At 43.3% G+C, this 22,920-nt stretch overlaps 1 protein-coding gene across 2 annotated transcripts in view; it reads left to right on the top strand.

The window, feature by feature from the left end:
• PKD2 (polycystin 2, transient receptor potential cation channel) overlaps nucleotides 1-22,920 on the top strand; it is a 38,916-nt gene that overhangs the window by 10,843 nt on the left and 5,153 nt on the right. For both annotated transcript variants that reach the window (XM_019553067.1, XM_019553068.1), the window contains exons 3-12: nucleotides 930-1,180; nucleotides 2,906-3,130; nucleotides 4,668-4,896; nucleotides 10,453-10,623; nucleotides 12,664-12,845; nucleotides 13,637-13,757; nucleotides 19,157-19,255; nucleotides 20,237-20,358; nucleotides 21,836-21,953; nucleotides 22,180-22,343. In XM_019553067.1, coding sequence (XP_019408612.1) covers nucleotides 930-1,180; nucleotides 2,906-3,130; nucleotides 4,668-4,896; nucleotides 10,453-10,623; nucleotides 12,664-12,845; nucleotides 13,637-13,757; nucleotides 19,157-19,255; nucleotides 20,237-20,358; nucleotides 21,836-21,953; nucleotides 22,180-22,343 — 1,682 coding nt within the window. The remainder of the gene's footprint in view (nucleotides 1-929; nucleotides 1,181-2,905; nucleotides 3,131-4,667; nucleotides 4,897-10,452; nucleotides 10,624-12,663; nucleotides 12,846-13,636; nucleotides 13,758-19,156; nucleotides 19,256-20,236; nucleotides 20,359-21,835; nucleotides 21,954-22,179; nucleotides 22,344-22,920) is intronic.

The raw sequence follows: 22,920 nt of genomic DNA, 5'->3' as shown, positions 1-22,920 counted from the left end.
CTAGTTCTTTTTTCCTCATCCCCAAAGCACTGTTTCACAATGAAGCCTTAGTAAAATTAAAAGTCTTAAAACTATCTTTCCATGAGTGTGTCTACACAAGATACTGTAATGCACAGTAACTATTCTACTCTGCATTAATGTGTTATGGCAAAAACCATGCAAATGCACAGTAGAATTTGTCAACTGCGCATTATACGTAGTAGACAGTTTGCCTTTGCTACTGTGCATTAGCGCAGCCCAGTGCATCTTTTTGTAGTACCTCATATTGGAGGTAATAAGCTTAATGTGCAGTAGCAAAGGCACATTAATGAACCTGTAGATGCACCCAATGGGACTTAGGCTCCTAAATCACTTGAACTTTTGAAAATTCTAGCTTTTCTGATCAACAGCAATTTTTCATAATGATGTCATATATCAAGCAAAGATACATTTCCATTTGTTTGTACTTTAAACTACTATATTGTCTTGTGTGTGTGATCTGTGTTTTTATTTGACTCTGAGCTAAAAAGTGTTATGATGATTAAGAAATGCTACATGCTGTTGAATGGGTGATAGCATGGAGTGGGGGGGGTGTGTGTGTGTGCGTGTGCGCTTTAATTCCAAAAGATAATGGGCACAAAGAAGCTGTTCATTTTACAAGGGGCCAGGATTATTTAGTCGACTTCCTTTGCCACAGTTGAGGTAGCATAGCTAACATACTTCTGATCATGATGGGTAGAAGAAAATTCCCCTTGGGCCTAGCAACACTTAATTTTCCAGAAAAGTTGTTTCTAATTGATTCTATGTAGCAAAATCATTTTCTGTTAAAAGCAAAAAATTGGCATTTGTAATAAAAATGCTTCTATGGCAAGAATGAACATAGTTAAAATATTAAGTGTTGGCTGCAAGTAAACCAATCGCTTCTAAAATTATTCTGTCTTTCTCCTCAGTTCACAGAAGGCCCTTTGTTGGATGGTCTGTACTGGAAGATGTGGTACAATAATAAAACCGTGGCAGAAAATAAAAGCTTCATTTACTATGAGAATCTGCTTTTAGGGGTGCCTCGTATTCGGCAGCTGAAAGTGAGAAATGGATCATGCTCAATACCTGATGATTTAAAGGATGAAATTAAAGAATGTTATGATGTCTATTCTGTTACTAATGAAGACAAGGCTCCATTTGGGCTCCGAAATGGAACTGCGTATGTATTTCTTTTGCATAATCAGAGAGCAAGGGAACAGGCCTTAAGAGGAGAGGCTGAGAGCCATAGGACTCTTCAGCCTGGAGAAGCGGAAGCTCAAGGGTGACTTGGTGGCAGCCTTATAGGAACATAGGGGTGTGCATCAGGATCTGGGGAAACACCCGTTCACCAGAGCACCCCAGGGGATGACAAGGTCCGATAGTCACAAACTCCTGCAAGACCGTTTTAGGCTGGACATAAGGAAAAACTTCACTGTCTGAGCCCGCAAGGCCTGGAACAGACTCCCCCCAGATGTGGTGCATGCACCTACTCTGGACTCTTTTAAGAAACAGTTGGATGCTTATCTTGCTGGGATCCTTTGACCCCAGCTGACTTCCTGCCCCGATGATCTTATGAGGTCCCTTCCGGCCTTTAATGTCTATGAAATCTATGAAAATGTGCACAACCAAAATGACAGTATTTTATTTTCTGAAGATGTTCTTAACCAGTTCCCTAGTAGCTGCTAGATGCAATATTTTAATTCTTGCGTGCTCTATATGTAAACTCTTGATTTCCAATTAAACTCAATTCCAGGTGATTTTTTTGCACCCCTATAAAGTCATCCTTCACAGTTTTTCAGAAAAATGTGTGCTTGGCTCAGTTGGTTTAGATGTGTCCAAGTTGCCTCCAATGGTTATTTCCCTTGTTAGGAAATAAACTGTGCTCTAAGCATAGACTAGATTCTGAGGACCTCTGGGTTTTTTGCTTTACTCACTATGAGGTTTTGGATGAATTATCTCCCTCAACCAGAACACAGGGGCTATTTGGCTGTGCAGATTACTTTGTAAAGTACTGTATAACCCAGGGGTGGGCAAAATGGCAGAGTCAGCTGGTGGCCTAACTCCATTTCCCAACAGGCCCTACCTGGGTGGCTCCCAGCTGGTCTCCATGGAAACCCTGGGAGTGGTAGGGCCATGACAGTAAGGGGTTGCAGAACCGGGGCTCTGCCCTGGCCCTGCACTGCCATGACCACATTGCTCCTGGGGTCCCCATGCAGACTGGCCAGGAGCCACATGGGAAGCTGCTTCAGGGTGGGATCTCGGGGAAGTGACAGCATGGGGTTGCAGCAGAGCCATGAACTGCTCCCTGCATGGCCCTGCCCACGGAACCCATACTCGTAGCAGGGGCATGCAGGCTGTGGATCATGGCTCTGCCCCGGCCCTGGGCCCGCACTGTCACTGCCCTAAGAGGCAGGTAGGGCTATGGAGACCCCTAAATATCTTGCTCCTGCCATGCACCCTGCCTTCGTGGGTCCCACCTCTGGCAGTGAGTGAGGCAGACGGATCAGGGTGCCTGGGCAGTGAGGTTAGCTCAGGCACTGGCAGCCAGAAGGAGCTGCTGCCACAGGGGCTCCTGGGAAATGGAGTCTGCTGGATTTTCCCACCCCTGGTATAACTGATGCTTTTTATTTCAACACAACAATTGGACTGCCTGTTAGAATGTATGTGATCTGTTGTCACTGTTATGTCTTATGGCATGATTTCTATCTGCATTTTCTCTGGTTGATCAAATGAACCTTTTGTGCTTTTTTCAGGGAATATATATCACAAATTCCTGTGCATATCTCTAAAACAAACCAAAAAAAAAGTAGCAGCTACTTTCATTTAAGAAATCACATTTTTTCTACAGTTGCTGTTAAATGCAAGAAGAGGGAGTAATGTGTTCTTTCTTTTGCTCTTAAATTAGTTGGACTTATACCAGTGAAAAGGATTTGAATGGGAGCAGCCACTGGGGTTTGATTGCTACCTACGGTGGGGCTGGTTATTACCAGGATTTGTCAAGAACCAGGGAGGAGACAGCTGCACAGATTGCTACACTTAAGAAGAACCTCTGGCTGGATAGAGGGACAAGGGCAGCCTTTATTGATTTCTCTGTATACAATGCAAACATCAATCTATTCTGTATTGTCAGGTATGTATAGAACTTTTCATAATGGTTATGTTCCCTCCAAGTTCAGAGCAGGACCTCTAGTTCTAAGATTTGTGTTCCTTTTCACTGTGGGAGTTATTTAGTATGCGCTTGGCATTACTGAAGTGAGTCTGTCCAGTCCCTGTAAAGTTTTTCATGCTGCATACTCAGCAGGCTGCTGTTCAGGGTTTTGCATACTCGAGCCATGTATCTGTATCTGCATGTGCTCCAGGCATGTCTCTCTTGGAACTCTCTGATCAAAGACGCTTTTTGAGTATTGCCTCTCTGTTTTCCACATGTGGAAGTGGGACCTCATGTTCCAGCTGCTCTGGCCTCCAGCATCTTTGCTAACCTCCTGGAGTCACCATGGCAGCTGAAGCACACTCTTTCTTAGACCTCTGATCTTGTGGGCATTTGAGTTTATGGTTTACTATTTCTACAGCATGGACAGTTGAAGCACATAAAACAGGTTTTGCAGGGGATTCTTAGTAGTATTCTTCGGTTTGGATAGCGTGAGAAGTGCAGATTTAGACAAAAACAGTAACATAACTATACTCTTTGTCATTCCCTGTTTGTTTTCTGGTCACTTTCAAATGTTCTTTGGAACCAAGTCGGCATCCTTTAGGGATCCTCCTTTGTACAGATAGAATCTCTGAATTACTGCGAATATCTTCCATACAGTCAGTTCCCTTCTTCAATGGCTAATGACTCACTAAAAAGGACCCCTCTTGCTGTGAAACCATATGCCTGTTTCTTTGTTTCCCCCCTACTTGCTTTTTCACTTAAAACCATGCTGTGACATCTACCCTTTGTTCTTCTTTTATGGCATTCTCCATTCCACCTTTGGTACGAAGAAGCCTGATTAAATTGAGTTTGACCACCTTCTCTAGTATTTCCATGTTCTTGCCTTTCTAGACTTTTATTGAAATGTTGTTGAGTCTTGATGATACAGTTGTCCAACCAGATATGCAAGCTCCATTTTCCTGTCTCCTTTGTAAGAACACAGTACAGATAATCAAAACATGTAAATATGCAGGGAGGTCAAACCCAACCCGTAATTCATCAGATCTCTGAGGAAACTGCCTGTCAGAAGTCTCAATTCTAATGACTTTCATCAGTGTTCTTACATTTGGGGGTAGCTTCTGGGAGGGAAAATAAATAAAGTTACCAGAGACTACTGAAGTGTCCTGCCAGTAGGTCTATGGGGCATGGCTAAGCGCTTACTCTCATTTGTATTACCTCCTCCTTCAGATATTTCTGAAATGAGACAAGTGTTTTAGGATTCCTTCTTTTTCTTTTATGTAAATTGGGGGGTTGTATATATGCCTTAAACAGTGCTGGGTGTGCATCTCACCTGAGCACAGAATAGCATTGGGGAAATCTATAAAATTTGGGTCTAAAGGAAATTGAGCAACTTCCTCTGCTTCTTCTGAAATATTATTTTGGGTGGCTAAAACTGCCTGCTAACATACTGTAAACCATTTGGCAGGAACACTTGCAAAGACTGTTTCATAGTTTCTTTTTTCTTGTTTTGAAACAGGTTATTAGTGGAGTTTCCAGCAACTGGAGGCCTTCTTACATCTTGGCAGTTTCAGCCAGTGAAGCTAATTCATTATATTTCTACTTTTGATTTCTTCATGGCAGCCTGTGAAATAGCATTTTGCCTATTCATTCTTTATTATACAGTGGAAGAGATCTTGGAAATTCGCATTCATAAATTGCATTACTTCAGGAGTCTTTGGAACTGCCTTGATATCATCATCATTGTGGTGCGTAAGGGGTAACATTATTACCACTATTTTCTTCCGACTCCTCTCCTGAGCGTGTTAGCATACTCAGTGCTAGCACCTTGGTTAGAATGACAGCAGTGTTCCTACATCTTCTAGATGTCATGACTTTTTTTGCAATGTAAAGTGCCATTAATGTGAGTGGAGGTGTCAAAATCTGGGTAGTAGTGTGTGTGTGTGTGTGTGTGTGTGTATCTGTGTCTCGTGGTTGCCAACTAGACTTATTTAGTAACATATTTTTACATAATATAAAGGTAACCCTCCTGTATGCCCTGGCCTGCAGTAATGAGGGCCAGGTTCAGCTTTAGGAGTTTAATACCAACTTACTAAATCTGTGTCCAGTTCCCAACTAGAAACAAACTTTCCCACTTGCAAGCAACATTCACCTAAAACAGGGTTTGGTATGGGGTGAGGGAAGGGATAATAAACACACCACCTTCGAGAAACCTTAGCCATTAAACATTAAGTGAAACAAGTTACTAATCTCAGTCACTAGGAAACCCCGGCCCCCACCTTTATCCCTGCTGGGCTCACTTCCCCCATCCTACCATAGGCCCCCACCTGCTGCTTCTTCCCCTTCCCAGCCTTACAGCTCCATCCTGGCCACCACCACCACCACCACCCTCTCTGTCCTACCCCATACCTCAGACAGTGGCAGCACATAGGTTTCGGGATGAGACTTCAGAGGCTTCTGTGGGCTACAAAGCCCTGAAGGAGAGGTTCCCAGCTGGGCACCAAGCTGTGCTCCCACTCACTCAAGGCAGGGCTGCTTTGCTGTGTTCATCCACCAATAGTCGCATCCAGCTTTATTCTGATGATGGCTATTCAGTCAAGCTCGTGGTTTCTTAGTTATTTATGGGGAGCTCAATTTAAAAACAAACAAACAAAAAAACAGATGGTCCATAAATTTACAGGCAGTTAGCACCATGTGCATGTGTGCACGTCTTGCAGATCCACCTGATTTTTGTCTTGCTCAGTGGTACCAGTGATTAGGAGAGGATCTGGAAGGATTTTAACATACAGAGATTTCTAGAATTGTTCATACCCTCCCTCAAAATGTTTTTGCAATTACATACTTTCAGTGACTCTTCACAGTTTCATAGTTGATGGTCTGCTCAGGTCCCTTTCTGATACTATCAAGTCCAACCCTCTGCTATGGCAGGAAAAAGTACTGGGGTCAAACGACCCCTGCAAGGTGTTCATCTAGCCTCCTCTTAAAGACCCCAGGGTAGGAGCCAGCACCCTTCACTTGGAAGTTGGTTCCAGATCCTAGCCACCCTAACAGTGGAGTAGCGCCTCCTGATGTCTAGTCTGAATCTACCCTCTGCCAGCTTGTGAACGTTATTTCTAGTCACTCCTGGCAGTGCTCGGGGGAACAGGGACTCCCCCAATGCCTGCTGGTCCCCTCTGACTAGTTTGTATAAACGGCCACCAGATCCCCTCTCAGCCTTCTCGTGTGGAGGCTGAACAGGTTCAGGTCCCAGAGCCTCACCTTGTAGGGCCTGCCCTGCTGCCTCCTGATCATGCGAGTGGCCCTCTTCTGGACCCTCTCCATGTTGTCCACATCCCTCCTGAAGTGCGGCACCCAGAACTGGACTCAGTACTCCAACTGCAGCCTGACCAGTGGCACATAGAGGGGGAGGATCACCTCCTTGGACCTGCTCGAGATGCATCTGTAGATGCATGAAAAGGTATGGTTGGCCCTCCTGACAGTGTCCCCACACTGTCAGCCCATGTTCATTTTGGCAATAATAATGACTCCAAGACCCTTTTCTGCCTCTGCACTGATGAGAAGGGAGTTCCGCAGCCTGTAGGTATGCTGCTGGTTCTTCCTCCCCAGGTGCAGCACCTTGCACTTGTCAGTGTTGAAACTTTTTTATCTTGTTCTCATTCACCCACCCCTGTAACCTGTCTAGGTCTGATTGCAGCCTATTCCTTCCTTCTAGCATACCCACATCCCCCCACATCTTAGTGTCATCAGCAAATTTGAACAGGGTGCTTTTTACCCCCTCGTCCAGTTCGCTGATGAAGATGTTGAACAGTGCGGGCCTGAGGACTGAGCCCTGGGGGACCCCACTGCCCACATCCCTCAGGTCAAAAATGACCCATCCACCACCATGCTCTGGCTGTGGCCCTCCAGCCAGTTAGTGACCAATTTGACTATAGGTGTCGACACCGCAGTCCCCTAGTTTTTTAATGAGAACAGGGTGAGAGACGGTGTCGAAGGCCTTCCTAAAGTCCAGAAAGACTACGTCCACTGCTACTCCTGTCTCTAAGGATTTTGTGACCTGGTCATAGAAAGCCACCAGGTTTGTCTGACAGGACCTGCCTCTAATGACCCTGTGTTGGTTGCCTCTAAGCATAATCTCACCTGATGGCCCCTCACGAACATGCGCCAAGATAATTTTCTCAAAAAGCTTCTCCAGGACCGAGGTAAAACTAACTGGCCTATAGTTTCCTGGGTCTGCCTTCCTCCCTTTTTTGAAGATGGGAACAACATTGGCCCTCTTCCAGTCCTCTGGCACCACACCAGAGTACCACTTGCGCTCGTAAAGCTGTGCCAGGGGTCCCGCAATGACCTCTGCTAATTCCCTCAGCACCCTGGGGTGGAGATCTTCAGGAACAGCTGATTTTTAAATACGTTCAGTCCCTCCAGAAGTTCCCTGACTAGATCCTCACTGACCCTAGGCCTTGACTCTTGAAGGTCTAGAGACACCCATGAGGGGAAGAAACTAAAAAGGCTCTTAGGTGTCCCTCCTCTAGGCTTCCACACCTTAGTAGTGTACAGTAGGCCTGTGCAAAGTTTTGGCAGCTGTTTTGTTTTGGAGGTGTTTCAGGCCATTTCAGCACCCAAAACACCGAAATCATCTAAATTGAAACGAAAGGCTCTGAAATGAATCAGAAGGCTCTGAAACAATTAGGAAATGTTTTGGAGAATTTTGGCGTTTCAGAGCCAGGCTTGCAGGGAAACAAAAACTAAGAAGAGGGAGGGAACGACTGCTCTGATATTGACATCTGCCTCTCGGTTTGTTTCCCCAGCTATCTAATCATTTCCCTGGCTCCTCTCAGGGGGTCTAAGCCCCCAGATCTGCATGCAGGGTTTCAGCAGGCTGTTGCTGCAGGCTGGGGCCAGCAACAGCTGCTTGGCACAGCCACACCAAGAAGACTGCAGTGTTGCTGCTGGCCCCAGCCTGCAGCAGCAGCCTGCTGAAACCTGGTGTGCGGATCTGGGGGCCCGCATCCCCTGGGAAGACCTGAAGGAATGATCAGAGAGCTGGGGAATCAAATTAGGGCCTGGGGAATCAAACTACAGGCTGGGCTATCCGTGCAATGCAACCTGGCTCTGCAGGGAGCAGAGATCTGCACTGGGGTCTCCTTACTGCTTCTGCCTGCCCCGCACAGCCCCATGTTGCCTGGGCAGTGGTGGCGAGGAGACCTCTGGCATGGATCTCTGCTCCCTGCAGAGCCGAGTTGCATGGAAGGGACCAGCAGGCGTGTTCGCTGCTCTGCGCTGCGACCCAGCGTGACGGGGATCGGAGATCTGCGCTCCTCTCCTGCACAGAGAGCAGCGGCCCTTCTCTGGATGAGCCACCCACAGCCTTATCCTGCTCCCCGCTGGGGCCCTGCAGTCCCTGGCCTTGCAGCCCTGTCCACCTGGGTAGGGCTGTGTAAAGCTTCCTTTGCAGCCTGTTCGAAACAGATTTGGCCAAAATGAAACAGGACGGTGATCCAAAACACCGAAATGAGTCGCTGTCCTCCGAAACAGCTAAGTCTGAAACCAGAATTGAAACACACCCGTTTCATGCAGCCCTAGCGTATAAGTATTCCACAATAAGAAAACTCACTTTAAAGCCGGTACTTTTTCTTTGTCTGAGAAAAGGGTTGGGTGTCAAAATGTATTTGCAAAGTTATCACTAATGCATGTTAATGTGGTGTTCCAACACTTGGTTAAGTGATGTTTGAATAACACTAGTAGTTTCATAGTTAGTAAGGTCGGAAGGGACCTGAGCAGATCATCAAGTCCGACCCCCTGCCATGGCAGGAAAGAGTACTGGGGTCAAATGACCCCGGCCAGGTGTTCCTCTAGTCTCCTTTTAAAGACCCCCAGGGTAGGAGCCAGCACCACTTCTCTTGGAAGTTGGTTCCAGATCCTAGCCGCCCTGATGGTGAAGTAGCGCCTCCTGATGTCTAGCCTGAATCTACCCTCTGCCAGCTTGTGACCATTATTTCTAGTCATTCCTGGTAGTGCTCAGGGGAACAGGGACTTGCCCAATGGCTGCTGGTCCCCCTGGCTAGTTTGTAAACAGCCACTAGTTTCCCCCCTCAGATGCTTGTCCTGAGCTGTCTACATCATGCTGCACCAGAGAGGTGTATTGCCCTTACCTTCTAGGAGAGGGAACCCCTAGCCCCCGCACCTGCTCCCTGACTGGGGTTCCTGAGAGAGCTACACCCAACTTTTGTTCAGCAGGAGTGATGTGGTGTTGGAGGTTGGGCATTTCATAGAAACACCCAACCTATGCACTGCTTGTCAAGCAGACTCAAGTGTCAGGAAGTGTAGATGTTTGCATAGCATTGCCTAAAAAGGTATGTTTCCCTCAGGGTGGTTGCCGAGACAAATTTCCAAAAAGGAGAAATATTATAGCAGAAATGTACAGAAATTGGCTGTAAGAGTGGGGAAAAAAGTCCATTTTGATCTTCTGATCCCTGTTTAATCCATGCTGTAAAGTAGCTTGTTCTTTATATATAGCTCTGTCCCCAGCCCCCCATCATTCTAGATGGGCAGTTGTGTGTGTGTGTGTGTGTGTGTGTGTGTGTGTGTGTGTGTATACACACATCAAGGAAGAATCTGAAGTTTTATTATTTTTTCTGGATAGTAGTGACCTCTTAATTGCTCAACAAGAATATCTGCTGCTCTTGGTTAGGCCTTTGCTCTGTTACTTAGGCCTACATTTCTCTTCCTGCTGTTCCCAGTCTTTCTGCTCTCTCCCCTTGCCTGTCAGTCTTTTCTGTCCATTTCTTTTTTCCACCCCTGCTTTTCTGTAGCAGGTATAAATTCTGGGACTGTTTACTTTGATCTCAGATTTGTTCTTCAAACCTATACATTAACACGATAAATGACTAAATAATGAAAGCTGACACTGAAGCATTGGAAACAGATTGGTTCATGCCATATTTTCTTGCATACAACATGGCCCCTAAATAAAATACAGCCCTGTTTTTGGAAGGCAGAATGAAGAAACAAATTCTGTTCTTGGAAAAACTTGTAAAGAGCAGTAAAGAACTAAGTAGCAGCTTTTTACAGTGGAAGCTTCTGCCAGGAGCAAAGATAGTGTCCACAGCCAGCAGCTAGAGAGCCTTACATACAGCATATGCAGCATTACTTTTGCTCTTCCTTACTCCCACCCAACCCCTGACAAAGGTAGAAATGGCTGTTGACACCTGACTTCAAAAAGTTTGCTTTTGGGATTCAGTACTGAAATAGGTTGTGTCTTTAAGTCAGATGTTTCTTATTGTTTTATGTATTTCTTTCCTACTCAGCTATCAGTGGTAGCTATAGCAATTAACATCTATAGAACCTCAACTGTGGATATGCAACTGAAGAAACTGCTAGAAGATCAGAACAGTTTCCCCAATTTTGAGCCTTTGGCCTATTGGCAAATACAATTCAGCAACATTGCAGCTGTTACTATGTTTTTTGTCTGGATTAAGGTAATTAAGGAATATTCTTCTGTTGTGCTTCAAATAGAAATTAAGGTTTTAGCACGCATATTGATGTAATTGAAGGAAATCCCTGTGATTTATTTTTGTCTTGGAAACAAGCAGTTGCATTCCAGGTGTGCTCAAATTTTTTCTGAAACCAGTCATGGAAAATAGGATGGTTTTATGTCCATGGCTATGTTTATAATCCTTCCTCCCAATTTTAGTATAGTACTTCTTAAATCTAAGGGAAAAAATCATTGAGGAGCACCAGTATTGTTTGTTTGTTTACAGTAACCTGGTCTTATTCCAATAACCACCGTATTTACGTGAATATAAGACAACCAAGATATCTATCTACCTATCTGTGTCTGGATGGATGGGTAGGTAGATAGATGGGTAGATATCAGAGGTCAGGTAGCTCCTTTGCTTTCCCCCCCAACTTTTTCCCTCTGCAGCTTCTTCCCCCTCTCCTCACTGCCAAACCCTGCTGTCTCCGAGCACATGGAAGTAAGAAGCAAATTTAAAAACAATGACCTTGAAATTAAACGTGGCTCTGGTAATTTACACAGAGTACTTCTAGACATCAGTTCATCCAGATTTGATGCATGTTACCATTTTTGAAACTTACAAATCATAGCACAGATGCTCCATAAAAAAGTTTCTAAGCAGCAGTTTCGTACCTACTTGTATATAGCACAAACTATGTACGATATTCATCCAAAGCCAAAAGGCTCATGGTTTACCATGGCATTCATTGGGCTGGGCCCCACAAGTCAACAGGATTTCAAGCCATGGTGACCCCATAGCTCAGCATTGCTCAGTATATGTGTGTACTCTAGATACCCCCACAAAGGGGCCATGTGCTAATTAGCCCCTACTCATGACTGGCACTGGGTGTTTTCATCATGAGTCCTGGAATGCTCCAAAAATGTACATGCAGATGAAGTGTAGGCCAACCTGGTTTGGCTTTCCCTCATGGAGGTTTGGGTCACAATAATTATATGCAACAAGTGGAGGAGACATTGAGTAACAGAGGGATCTGGATGAACTGTTTGGGGTGAAGAAATCATAGGAATCATGGAAATGGGAGGAAGAGGCACAGTTCAACTGTGGGGAGTAAAAAGGAAGTTGAAATGAATGCAATGTAGTGGCTCACCATAGCTTGAAAAAAGTGTTGGTGCTGAGGGGAGCTGCATTTAGTGGGCTCTACTGCATGTTTTATTCAGATGGGCTGCACTAATCTATCCTTATTTGCCCAATATGGGCTATGTGCTTTATAATCATGCTCAGTGTTGACTGCATTTGATCAGCCTCATAATTTCTATTGCTGAGCATGTGCTGCTTCTGGCAGCAGTTTAATGATTGGGCAGTGTGTTTAATGAGGTTTCCTTATTTGTGAATGTAAGATGAAGAGCTTTTTTCCTCATGTTGATTGGTGGGGGAAAAAAATCTTATTTTGTATTTGAGTAAATATGGTACTTAGCAGCCCTAATTGGTGCCTGCTCTTATAGCCTGGTTCAGCTGTTTCATCTGCCCACTCATGCAAGCTTTCTATAACAATTATGTGAAATTTGTAGCAAGAAAAAATAATTATCAAGATTTGTTAATTCTTTAAGGATAAAAATTAAAAAAATCTGTTTCTAGCTTTTATTTTACTTTTTCTACTTAAAAAAAATTCCATCTGAATGTTTCTTCAGAGCTTCTGACTTCTTCAGAACCCTCCACCCCTCCTGTCCTTTGAAATAATACTTCTGATATCGGTAACCCAACACTTGAATGATACAGTGGTAGATCCAGTTTATGCATCTGGGGGGAGCCTGAGGAGAAATTTGGTTTTGTCACTGCGTTTTCCTTCCATTTTAATTATTTGTATGAATGGGAGAGAGACATTATTCCGAAAAAATAAGTTGACAAACAGTCTGTTAATATTAGTTTTTCCCAAAGCTAAATGCAGTGAGAGTGAGAAAGGTTGGAAAGATGTTTTGATATGGTAAGTTGTAGTTTTCCTTATTTTTACATCTTTTTTTTTTTTTTTTTTTCCTTTAACAGCTCTTTAAATTTGTCAGCATCAACAGAACAATGAGTCAGTTATCCAGCACCATGTCTCGTTGTGCTAAAGATGTCATTGGCTTTGCTATTATGTTTTTCATTATTTTCTTAGCATATGCACAGTTGGCTTATCTGGTGTTTGGCACCCAAGTCGATGACTTCAGCACTTTTCAGGACTGTGTGTAAGTATAATAAAACATGCAAAAAATTCCTCAGTACATCAGCAAACTACCTAAACTACAAAATCAAAAATACACAATTTTACTGTACTAGAAGCTCTAGAATTTTTTTGTATATACAGTTTCTGAAAACTAGTTTTACCTCTTCACCGTTTTATCCAGTATACTTTATTTCAACCCAGTATCTTCAGTTAAATATTTCAGTTGCATACAATAGTTAAAACTTTGCAATTGTTTAATGACAGAACATATATTATTAAACATAAGAAAAGCATATTATAACTTAAGCCTTTTCTTTTGATATTAAGAAAAAATAAAAGATCAGCTTTGAAATGGTTAAGCTCAATGATTTTCACAACTTCATTGACTGTTAATATAGCTGGTTATGTTACTTTACTCCGCAGTAGTGACATACATTTAGTTATTGAATGATTGCATAACACCCTAAACATCTCCATATAACTTCTCCACTCTACTTTTATTTCTTTTGCCAGTTTAAAAAAAAAATCCATGTTTAACAGCATAATGGTAACTTTGTGATGTCTTGTGTCTGGAAATATCTGAGAGGGGAAGAATTTAAATGAAGCAGTTTTCATTCTGTTGTGACTGGTTATGTTTAGTGATGGGCATGAAGGTGTAGCTACCAGAGCAAGTGTTTAGATTTGGGACAAAATAGTGTACCCTTATTACCCCCAAATAGTCAAATGCTTAGGTCAGAACAAAATGATATCTTAAAAATTGCTGCAAGACTCCAAAAACAGTTTCTGAACTGCTGGATGTATTTTGTTTTTAAGCTTGACTCAGTTCCGCATCATTTTGGGAGATTTTAACTTCACAGAGGTTGAAGAAGCTAACCGAGTTTTGGGACCAATTTATTTCACTACATTTGTGTTCTTTATGTTCTTCATTCTTTTGGTATGTAAACTTTTGTTTATGGTGGGGGGTTAGTGGCACACTTTGGTTTAATTGCCATCTTTACCATCACCACTAGCCCCCCTTTTTGGCAGCTTGGGTTTCACTCTGGTAACAGTAAGCTTACAGTACCACTAAAACCTTGTGTTTATCTACCTCCTCTCGCAACCGTCCGTGCATCTTGCTTTTTCAAGGATGTTTTATTCCTATTGAAACTTAACTAGTAATTTTTTGTATATGCTATTAAGAAATAGCCCAACAGCATTATGATGAATTCTGTATTTTCCCATAGAGACAACATCTTTATTTGCTAACGGTGCTGATTTTCATGGGTAACATGTACTAATGTAGAAGGATGGGTAACGTGTACTAATGTAGAAGGATGAATTGAAACATTAGGCCTACTACTTAATTGGTGTTAACAGGTTATGGGTAGGCTAAGGATAGTATTGATACAACATGTTGATGAACTAAGGAGTGTGAAATGGAGGACATGCTCCTGCTACCAGCTCTGAAGCCAATTTTCATTGAGATGTGTAGTACCCTTCAAATGAGAATATGTTAACCTTTTGAAAGTTGCTTTGCCTTTGTGCATAGGGAGTTGATGGGGAAAACTCAAGACAGAGGTCAGCAACCTACAGCGCCCTAGCCAGATCTGGTTCATACAGAGGCTGGATCCTACCTAGAAAGTTCACCCCAGCCCAGGGCAGCCAGGAGGATCATGCAGCTGTACTGAGCTGCGCACTACCTCCATAGCATCCTCCTTCACAGCCCTCTGTTCAGTCTGGTGCCTGCACTTAGTGTTGCTGCAGAGGGACTGGGTATCTGCAATGAGCATAAAGTATGGGCCGTTTGAGTTCTCGGGAGAGAAGGGAGTGGTGGGGCGAGGAAGGGGGATGTGGCCTGCAGCAGGGGTCTAAGTCACAAGCTCCAACCCAAGGTAGAAAACGTTGCCAACCTGATCTAAAAGATTAATAGTTTATAACCGAAGCAACCAGCAGAGTTGTTGGAAGTTTCTGCGCCATTGCTAGCTCATGTAGGTGTGTCCTAAAGATCAGTGAATCTGATTTTTCCCACAGCAACCCTACTTGTAAATCAACTTGCAGCATTTACACAATACTATTGTACTAGTATTCTTTCTTGAGCAATGATCTAGAAAAAAGGTAGGCCTTAATTGGGTACAATTAATTACTGCTGCTTTTGACTGCAATCATTTGGATATTGTGGATAAATATGGAGTAAATATCTTTAAATTATTTTCAAAACTGGGTTTCCATATGACTGACTACCTGTTAAGCAGAATTTTTCTTGCCTTGATTCTATGCTAAATTACAGAAACAGCTTCCAACATTATTTCATGATAGGATAGGCCTTATCTAGAACAATGTGTATATAACATGATTTGTTTGTTATAGGGGCAGAGACTATATCCGTTTTGTCTGTTACAATGTTGAGAATTGAATGTAAAAATTGGGCCAGCCCCATGGAGTGAGTTGAGTTGTCCAATTGGGTGCAGGCCACTTAGACTCAGGAATGGAATTAAGCAGATTTGAAACCTGCCAGATAGTGTGGTAGGAAGTTAAATGAAAGATGATATTTCATAGGGAAGAAAGTCATTTTATCTTGTTTAAAAGTTCTTTTTCCTTATGAGCATGTCCTTGTCAGAGGATGTGCCTGCTGCTTTGGTTTTGCTAATAACTGAGACAACAGCCTTGGAGTAGGAAATCCCTTTATGATTTTAAAGCTCAGCATGGACTTTGTGGTAGTAGATAATATTTTGCATGCTTGGTAAGATATGAAATGGGTGCTAAGGTGGTTGTAGACTGCTGTAGTGTTGGGATTTTGGAAAGCTCTATGTGACATTGGAGAAAAACAACTGAAACATACCAAAGGCAGCTTGTTTAGCTTCTTGTTCTTTATGGAGTTGAAGGCAAAATGGGCATGAGTCAACTTCCCTTAATGTTTTCTGGCTTTTTGGCTCTGATGGTGGCAATTGCTGTTTTTCTGTTTTTAATTGGTTTTTTCCAAAAGGAAATACTGACTAATGTATGGAGTTTTTGCATGAAAATGGAATATTTTACTTCAGAGTAATCCCTAATATGATGCTGACTCCTATAATTCCAGCTGGGGACGTTTGTGGAAAGATAGCTATTGCCATGAATCAAGTAAAAATAGGGCTGGAAGGGACATTAGCCAATCTGTTTCCCTCTTCCAAAGAAGGATCAACTATACTTAAATATTTAGTAACAGAGATTTTGTCTAACCCAGGGGATCAAACTCATCTGATGCTTCAGGCCAGATCCAAACTGTGGGACTCATCATGGGCCAGCTCTGGATTGCAGGGAAGGGGGTGGCCACTATGACTCATGAGCCACAGGCCACAGGAGCTCGGGGTCTGGTGGCAGCGAGTCCAGAGGCTGCAAGGAGCCCATGTTGGGAGAGGGGTCCAGGGATGGTGGTAGCAGTGAGCCCCATGTCCAGCAGGGCTAAGTCAAGTCAGTGTTGAGGCCTCTGTGATTGTTGGGGCACCTTAGATGCTGTAAAAACCCTCTTAGGTTAGTTGAGTTGCTTTGCATCGTTGGTGATTCTTTGGGTAGTGCCCATCTTCTCTCTTGGCAGGTTGGATAAATCAGTTTTACATGCCAGATCCAGGCTTCAGGCTGCATGTTTGACATCCCTAGTCTAACCTGTTGTCAGATGTCTAATTGGATACATGTACACCTGGAATGGCTGTTTCTTAGTAGTTAGCGCACGTCTGGGAAATGTAAATATTTGGCACATACAGCAGTAGGCTATTTCCTGGTATCATTTCAGCAGTTGGGCTCTGGTTAAACTTCACATTCAGGTGGAACATTGTTAATTGCTAAAACTTTGTGTAGTTGATGACACCCTGTAATCATAGAGTAGTAGAGTTGAAGTGGACCTCAGGAGGTCATCTTGTCCCATCTCCTGCTCAAGCCAGGATCATCCTTGACTAAAGCATTCCAGCTAAGTGTCTGTCAAACCTGGTGTCAAAAACATCCAAGGCTGAAGATTCCACATCTTCTCTTGGTAGCTTGTCCCAGTGCTTAATCTGCCTCGGAGTAAGAAAGTTGTCCCTAAATTCAGCTTAATAAACTTTGCTGCAATTTAAGACCATTGTTCCTTCTATTCCTTGCAGCCACAGAGAACAGTCCAGTACTTCACAACCTTTTCAGGGGCCATGGCACACTTCACTGCCACTCTTTTGAATCATAGAAGTTGTAGAAGTAGGGTCGGAAGGGACCTTGTAGATCTTCAAGTCCAACCCCATACTTTGAATATGGCAGCATGCCCACTCGGCTGAGAACCACTGCTTGTGCTGCTTAATTTACCTCAGTGCTTCTCAGCTGGGTGTTGCTGCCTCCAAATGAAACTTCCCTGTGCCTGCTGTACAGTCAGCCCAGGAAGAGCTGTGCCATATTCATGTCCTCTCCTGCCATTGGGGCTTGCTATTCAACCTAAAGCAGGCAGGAACTGCCTCGTGCTATGTAACCCAACCTGGTCTGGCACCCCTTACACTCCCCCTGGAAACAGAAGCGGACAGATAAGTTCACTTGTGCCTGTTTACTGGAGGAGCATAGGGGTGGTCAGATCAAAAAGCTCTGCACAGCACGAGGCACCATTGCCACCTGCTTTAGGTTGATTAGAGCACATGGGCCAGATTTAGCTGGCTGCTGCTGCAAGAGCACCCCTGAGAGGGCCTTTTGACATCCAGTGGTGCCATGGCATCCCAGTTTAGGACCATCAGAATAGCCTGTCTCCATCTTCTTTATAACCATCCTTCACATATTTGAAGGCCATTATCAAATCCTTCCCTTAGTCTTCTGTTCTCCAAAATAAATCATCCTAGTTCTTAAAACTTTCCCCCATAAATCATATTTCCTAGACCTCTGTTTGTTGTTGCTGTTGTTGTTGTTGCTTTCCACTGGACTCTTGCCATCTTGCCCACATCTTTCTTGAAGTGCAGTACCCAGAACTGGATGCATGACTGCAGCTGAGACCTTGCTAGTGTTGAACAGAGTAGGAAAATCACTTGATTTGCAACTAATGCTCCTGTGAATGCAGCCCAGCATGCTATTGGACTATTTTGCATACTACTAGCTCACTATACCCTTTAAGTCCTTTCCTGCAGTACTCCCACCTGGCCAGTTCTTCCCCAGTCTGTATTTGTGCATGTGATTGTTCCATCCCAGGTGCAGAACTTCACACTTGTCTGTACTGAATGTTATCCAGTTGATTTTTGGACCATTTCTCCAGTTTATTAAGGGCACTATGAATCCTAGCTGTACCCTCCAGTATGTTTGCAACTTCACCCAATTTGGTATTGTCTGCAAGTTTGCTAAGTTCACGCTGCTCCAGATCAGGTGTTGAACTCGTCTGGCTCTGCAGGTCAAATGAGTGGTGCAAGATCAGCCTCATCCTCCCCTCTCCCAACAATGCTGGATCCAGCACAGGCAGTGCCTGCCCAGCCAGTCTGGTACCCAGCAGGAAGAGGCCCAGCGTCCTGCTGGATGCTGCTGCTGCAGGAACAGTCCCTGGTGCTGGGCTTCTTTCCACAGTGATGTTAGGGCTTCAGTGCTGTGTCTCTTGCTCAGGTGCTTGGCAGCCAAGCTGGTGAGAGCTGTAATGCTGGAGAACCTGCAGTACTGCCAAAGCAGCCCGGCTCCGTGGCTTGTTTCTGCAGCAGGAGCCAAGCCCCTGGGTGAGAGCTATAGTGCTGGAGCCCAAGCGGCACCATGGGGAAAAAGCCTGGTGCTACACAGTGCTTGGCTGTTGCCATGGGAATAAGCCACAATGCCTGGCTTCTTCCATCAGGGCTGCTGGGGCTCCAGTGCTATAGGTCTCACCAAGGTGCTTGCCTGCAGCCATGGAAAGCTTCCCCCTCCCTCGCATCAAGGTTGCAGGGCAGATCTTTGACATCCCTTCTCCAAGTCATTAGTGAAGATATTGAACAATCCTGTACCCAGACATACCCCTGAGGCACCTCACTTGAAACTTTGTCCAACTAGACGCAGCCATTGTTGACTACTTGTTGAGCACTGTGGTTCAACCAATCCATCTTGCAGTAGTTTCATTTAATCTTTTTCCTTAGCTACTAAGCTAAGGAGAATTGTCATGGGAGATGGTGTCAAAAGCCTTGCTAGAGATGAGGTATAATCTACCAACCCATTATTTATGGTCTTATTTAAAAGCTGTAATGGATGTAGGACCTTGCCCATTCAGTATTGCCATCCTTGGCCACTTTCATGCTCCTGTGACCTGAGAAGAAGTTTTCACTTCCTATGAGAATGCAAGTCATAGAAGTGATGCTTAAGTACACTAGTGAAGATCTCTTGAGAGTTGGTTTTTTAACCTCCCATTTCTATCTTTATTTTAAACAGAACATGTTTTTGGCCATTATCAATGATACATACTCGGAGGTCAAATCAGATATGGCGCAGCAGAAGAATGAAATGGAACTGTCTGATCTTCTCAAAAGGGTAAATAAAAAGTGTTTTGTCATAAATGCTGGCTTTTGGCCAAATTCCAGGATCAGTAATGCTTTGTTTCTCACATCTGGTTTACAAAACTGTTATTACATGCAACAAACACTAAGGTACAATGAGCCAGTACCCAAATAAAGCAAATATTCATTTGGAGACAAACCAGTCACAGCCAAGTAGAAATCAGTAAGGAGATAGAATATCTGAATCTGCACTGATAAAAATATGGAATTGATTAGGCAAAATATTGAAATGTGCCAAGCCTTTTAGTTTGGTTACTACATTTTGAGGTTGTTTGAGTTGTTCTTGTACTTCCCAGTGTTCAGTCACACATGCAGGGACTCAAGTATTAATATGTACATTGGAACCTGCAGAGTGCAGACAGTATTTAAACAGTTTTACATAAAGGGTGGGAGCTTAACTGTAGGCCTATTTTAAAAAAACAGCAAAATAAACCTTGGCCAGTATGCATTACTGTGCAGCATGTAAGTAACAGTTAGGTATTTGGGCAGCAGACTACAGTTTGGTTGTATGGCTTTGATTAAAGTTTTTTAAATCGAGAAGGAGAACAGTGTATGGCTGTTCCGTTGCAAAGAAACTCAAATCCCAGCAGCTTAAAAATCAGATAAGCCACAAAGTGGCTAAAATAGTCTGTCACTTGTCTTGCACCAAGTGTTGCAATAGTGGAATTGAATACCCAGTTTCATTGACTTTTTTTTTGGTGGTAGTTGGGAGTTGACATCCTTGCAGTAAACATGGTTGCATTCCTCATAGAAACGTTAAAATAAGAAACAGATAAGACTTATTGAGGTATTTATTCACCTAGTGCTTATTTGGGATCATTAAAATTAGTCTGGTTCATTTAGAAATGCTGGAATTCTGTGCGTGAAACAAATATCAAACAAACTTAAGTATGCTATTAGAAACCAAGCTTAAGCATTCTTGGAGAGAGAACTAGTGTTTTATTTGCTCTTTTAGGGATACAATAGAGCTATGATCAGGCTTAAATTGAAAAAAACAACTGTTGATGACATTTCAGAGAGCCTGCGACAAGGTGGGGGCAAGTTAAACTTTGATGAACTACGCCAGGATCTGAAAGGGTAAGGAGACTCCTGTTTTACAAGATAAGTCTTGGTTAAGGTTTATTAGTGCATATATAGATAATATGTATGATTGCTTTAATGAATGATGGGCTCGTAATAAACCAGACATTTCCCTTAAATCTAATGGATGGTTTCTGACATAAACAGATATAATCCCCTACAGAGTCAATGGGAATTATAAAAACAAAACCCCATATTAAAATGGAGACGGAGTATTGAGAGGATACTAGTGTGGGATAGAAGGGAAGTAACAACTATTTCTAGGCCTGTCTCATCATACTGTCTGAGAGTTGGACCCTTACATCAGGGAAGTTCTAGGACTGTTAGGAGGGAGGACTGGTAACGGTGCCCATTGGGTGAAAGATGCCTTAAGAGGGATGCTGATCATAAGACTGGGAGATTTTAGAATGTGGCATTTGAGCAACATCATCATGTTTTGATTCAATACTTTTATTTTTGTCCTGACCAGTAAGTTTTGGGTCAGGGGGAGGGCGCTATGAAAGGGGTTGCTCTCCATAAAGGACAGTGGTTATAGACAAACTGATTTTCTTTTTCAGCATTTCTGCAGCAGACCTCTTACTTGGCTTGCAGGATTTTATGGGTGAGTGGGAGGGAAGGGGAGGCAAAAAGAGAAGGGATATTTGTCTTATAACAGGTGTTCCTTTCTAGTTGATTTAGCAGAGAGGTAAATGAATAACTTTTCTTTCCTCAAATGCCCATAGAAGTAACACTGAGGTATCACTGTAGCTCTGATGGTTCAGGAAATATGCAAGGAACAGGGTTTTTATGGTCATCTCTTGACTGGACCAGTTCTTTAGCTGGTAGAGATGTTAGATAAGTATTTGGCACAAAGTGCCCTTCTTCAATCCTGAAGAAGCCCAGGCTTGAAGAAGGGCACTCGTGCCTGTAACTTTGTCTAACATCTCTTTTCCAACTAAATAGTAGGTCCTGCCAAAGAGATTACCATAAAAAAGGTTTGTTCTTGAATGCAAAATCATTTACAATGTCATTCTGTTCCCAGGCCTTTGGAGCAGGAGCTAGGAAAGCTCATGGTAAATTTTGTGCTTCAGTGTTAATAGCATGTAGGTGGTCAGGCTACAACTCCAAATGGCAGACCATTGCATTCTTTTCCCTCAGTGGCAGATACCATTGAGGATTTGGAAAGGAGAAAGCTTTCTTAAATGAAGTTCACAGCAGAGAGTGTGATACCAGTCGAAATCAGGAAAAACTTTGGAAGCTCTGGGCTTGGGGGCAAGATTGCCATGCTGTCAGTTGGTGGCCGGTAACCAATCTTTGTCATCATGGTTTACCAGACTTCGAATCCCAATGAGAGAGATTATGGGCAGCACTGGATTAACATGTCTCTGAATTCTGGAGAAAATACTTCACTTAATACCGGGTTTTCTTCAATATTTTGACCTGTTCCATATTTAAAGAAGAAATAAGCAGGGGTATGTTTATATTTTCATTTCAGGAAGGGTCATACTGATGCAGAAATTGAAGCAATATTTACTAAGTATGACCAGGATGGGGATCAGGAATTGACAGAACATGAACATCAGCAAATGAGAGATGACCTAGAAAAAGAAAGGGTAAGTCATGTTTCAGGGCAACAGTAGGAACCTGATCACCATCAGGTGGATCATTTGTGTTTTTAAGCACTAATTTTCCTTTGCATTAGTTTTGCATTGCTATTGTCTAACTTTTAGTCCCAGCAAAACTGAACAGGGGTGGGTTTGTCAGTGAATGAAGTGGTCATGCAGTTTGGACTCTCACCAACATAAGGTCTTAACAATTTGTTTGTTTTTTTCCAACAAGGAGGATCTGGACCTGGACAGAAGCTCTCTTCCTCGTCCATTGAGCAGTCGCAGCTTCCCTCGCAGTCTGGATGACTCTGAAGAGGATGATGATGAGGACAGTGGACACAGTTCCAGAAGAAGGGGTAGCAGCTCTAGTGGGGTTTCATATGAAGAATTCCAAGTGTAAGTGTAATCAGTGGCATGAGGAATGTGTAAGTGCATATGCTAGTTTCAGATTGTGTTGGTCTCTTGGATAACCTTGGATGTTGACCAAATTAAATCTTTCAGAAATATTTGGAAGGGATTATGCTAAATTTGATAATAGCTCTCACTTGAAGTCTCCTTCTGCTTTTAAAGCTGTTTTGAAATGAAATGGCTTAGATGAAAATAAAAATAGTAGTGAGTGCTTTAAGGAACAAGAGTTGGTGCAAATATGGATTTTTCCACATTAGTCTTTAGTCAGAATAAGCCGTATCAGACCTGAGTCTAAGTTGGCACCTACCACTCCACTGTGGAAGAATTGCATCCATTCTAATACAGTGGCTGACAGGCTTGGGGAGGGGGGTTAGGGTTAGATGGACCGTTTTGATGGCCAGCTCGCATATCTCAAAAGGGCCTTCATAGATTTCATAGACATTAGGGCTGGAAGGGACCTCGGGAGATCATCGGGTCCAGCCCCCTGCCCAAAGGGCAGGAAGTCAGCTGGGGTCATAGGATCCCAGCAAGATAAGCATCCAATTTACTCTTGAAGGTGTTCAAT

This window comes from Crocodylus porosus, unplaced genomic scaffold (genome assembly GCF_001723895.1).
Source record: "Crocodylus porosus isolate Cpor-Errol unplaced genomic scaffold, CroPor_comp1, whole genome shotgun sequence".
NCBI classification, from domain to species: Eukaryota; Metazoa; Chordata; order Crocodylia; family Crocodylidae; genus Crocodylus; species Crocodylus porosus.
Note: the sequence above shows the minus strand (reverse complement) of the source record. Positions and strands in the feature narration are given on the sequence as shown.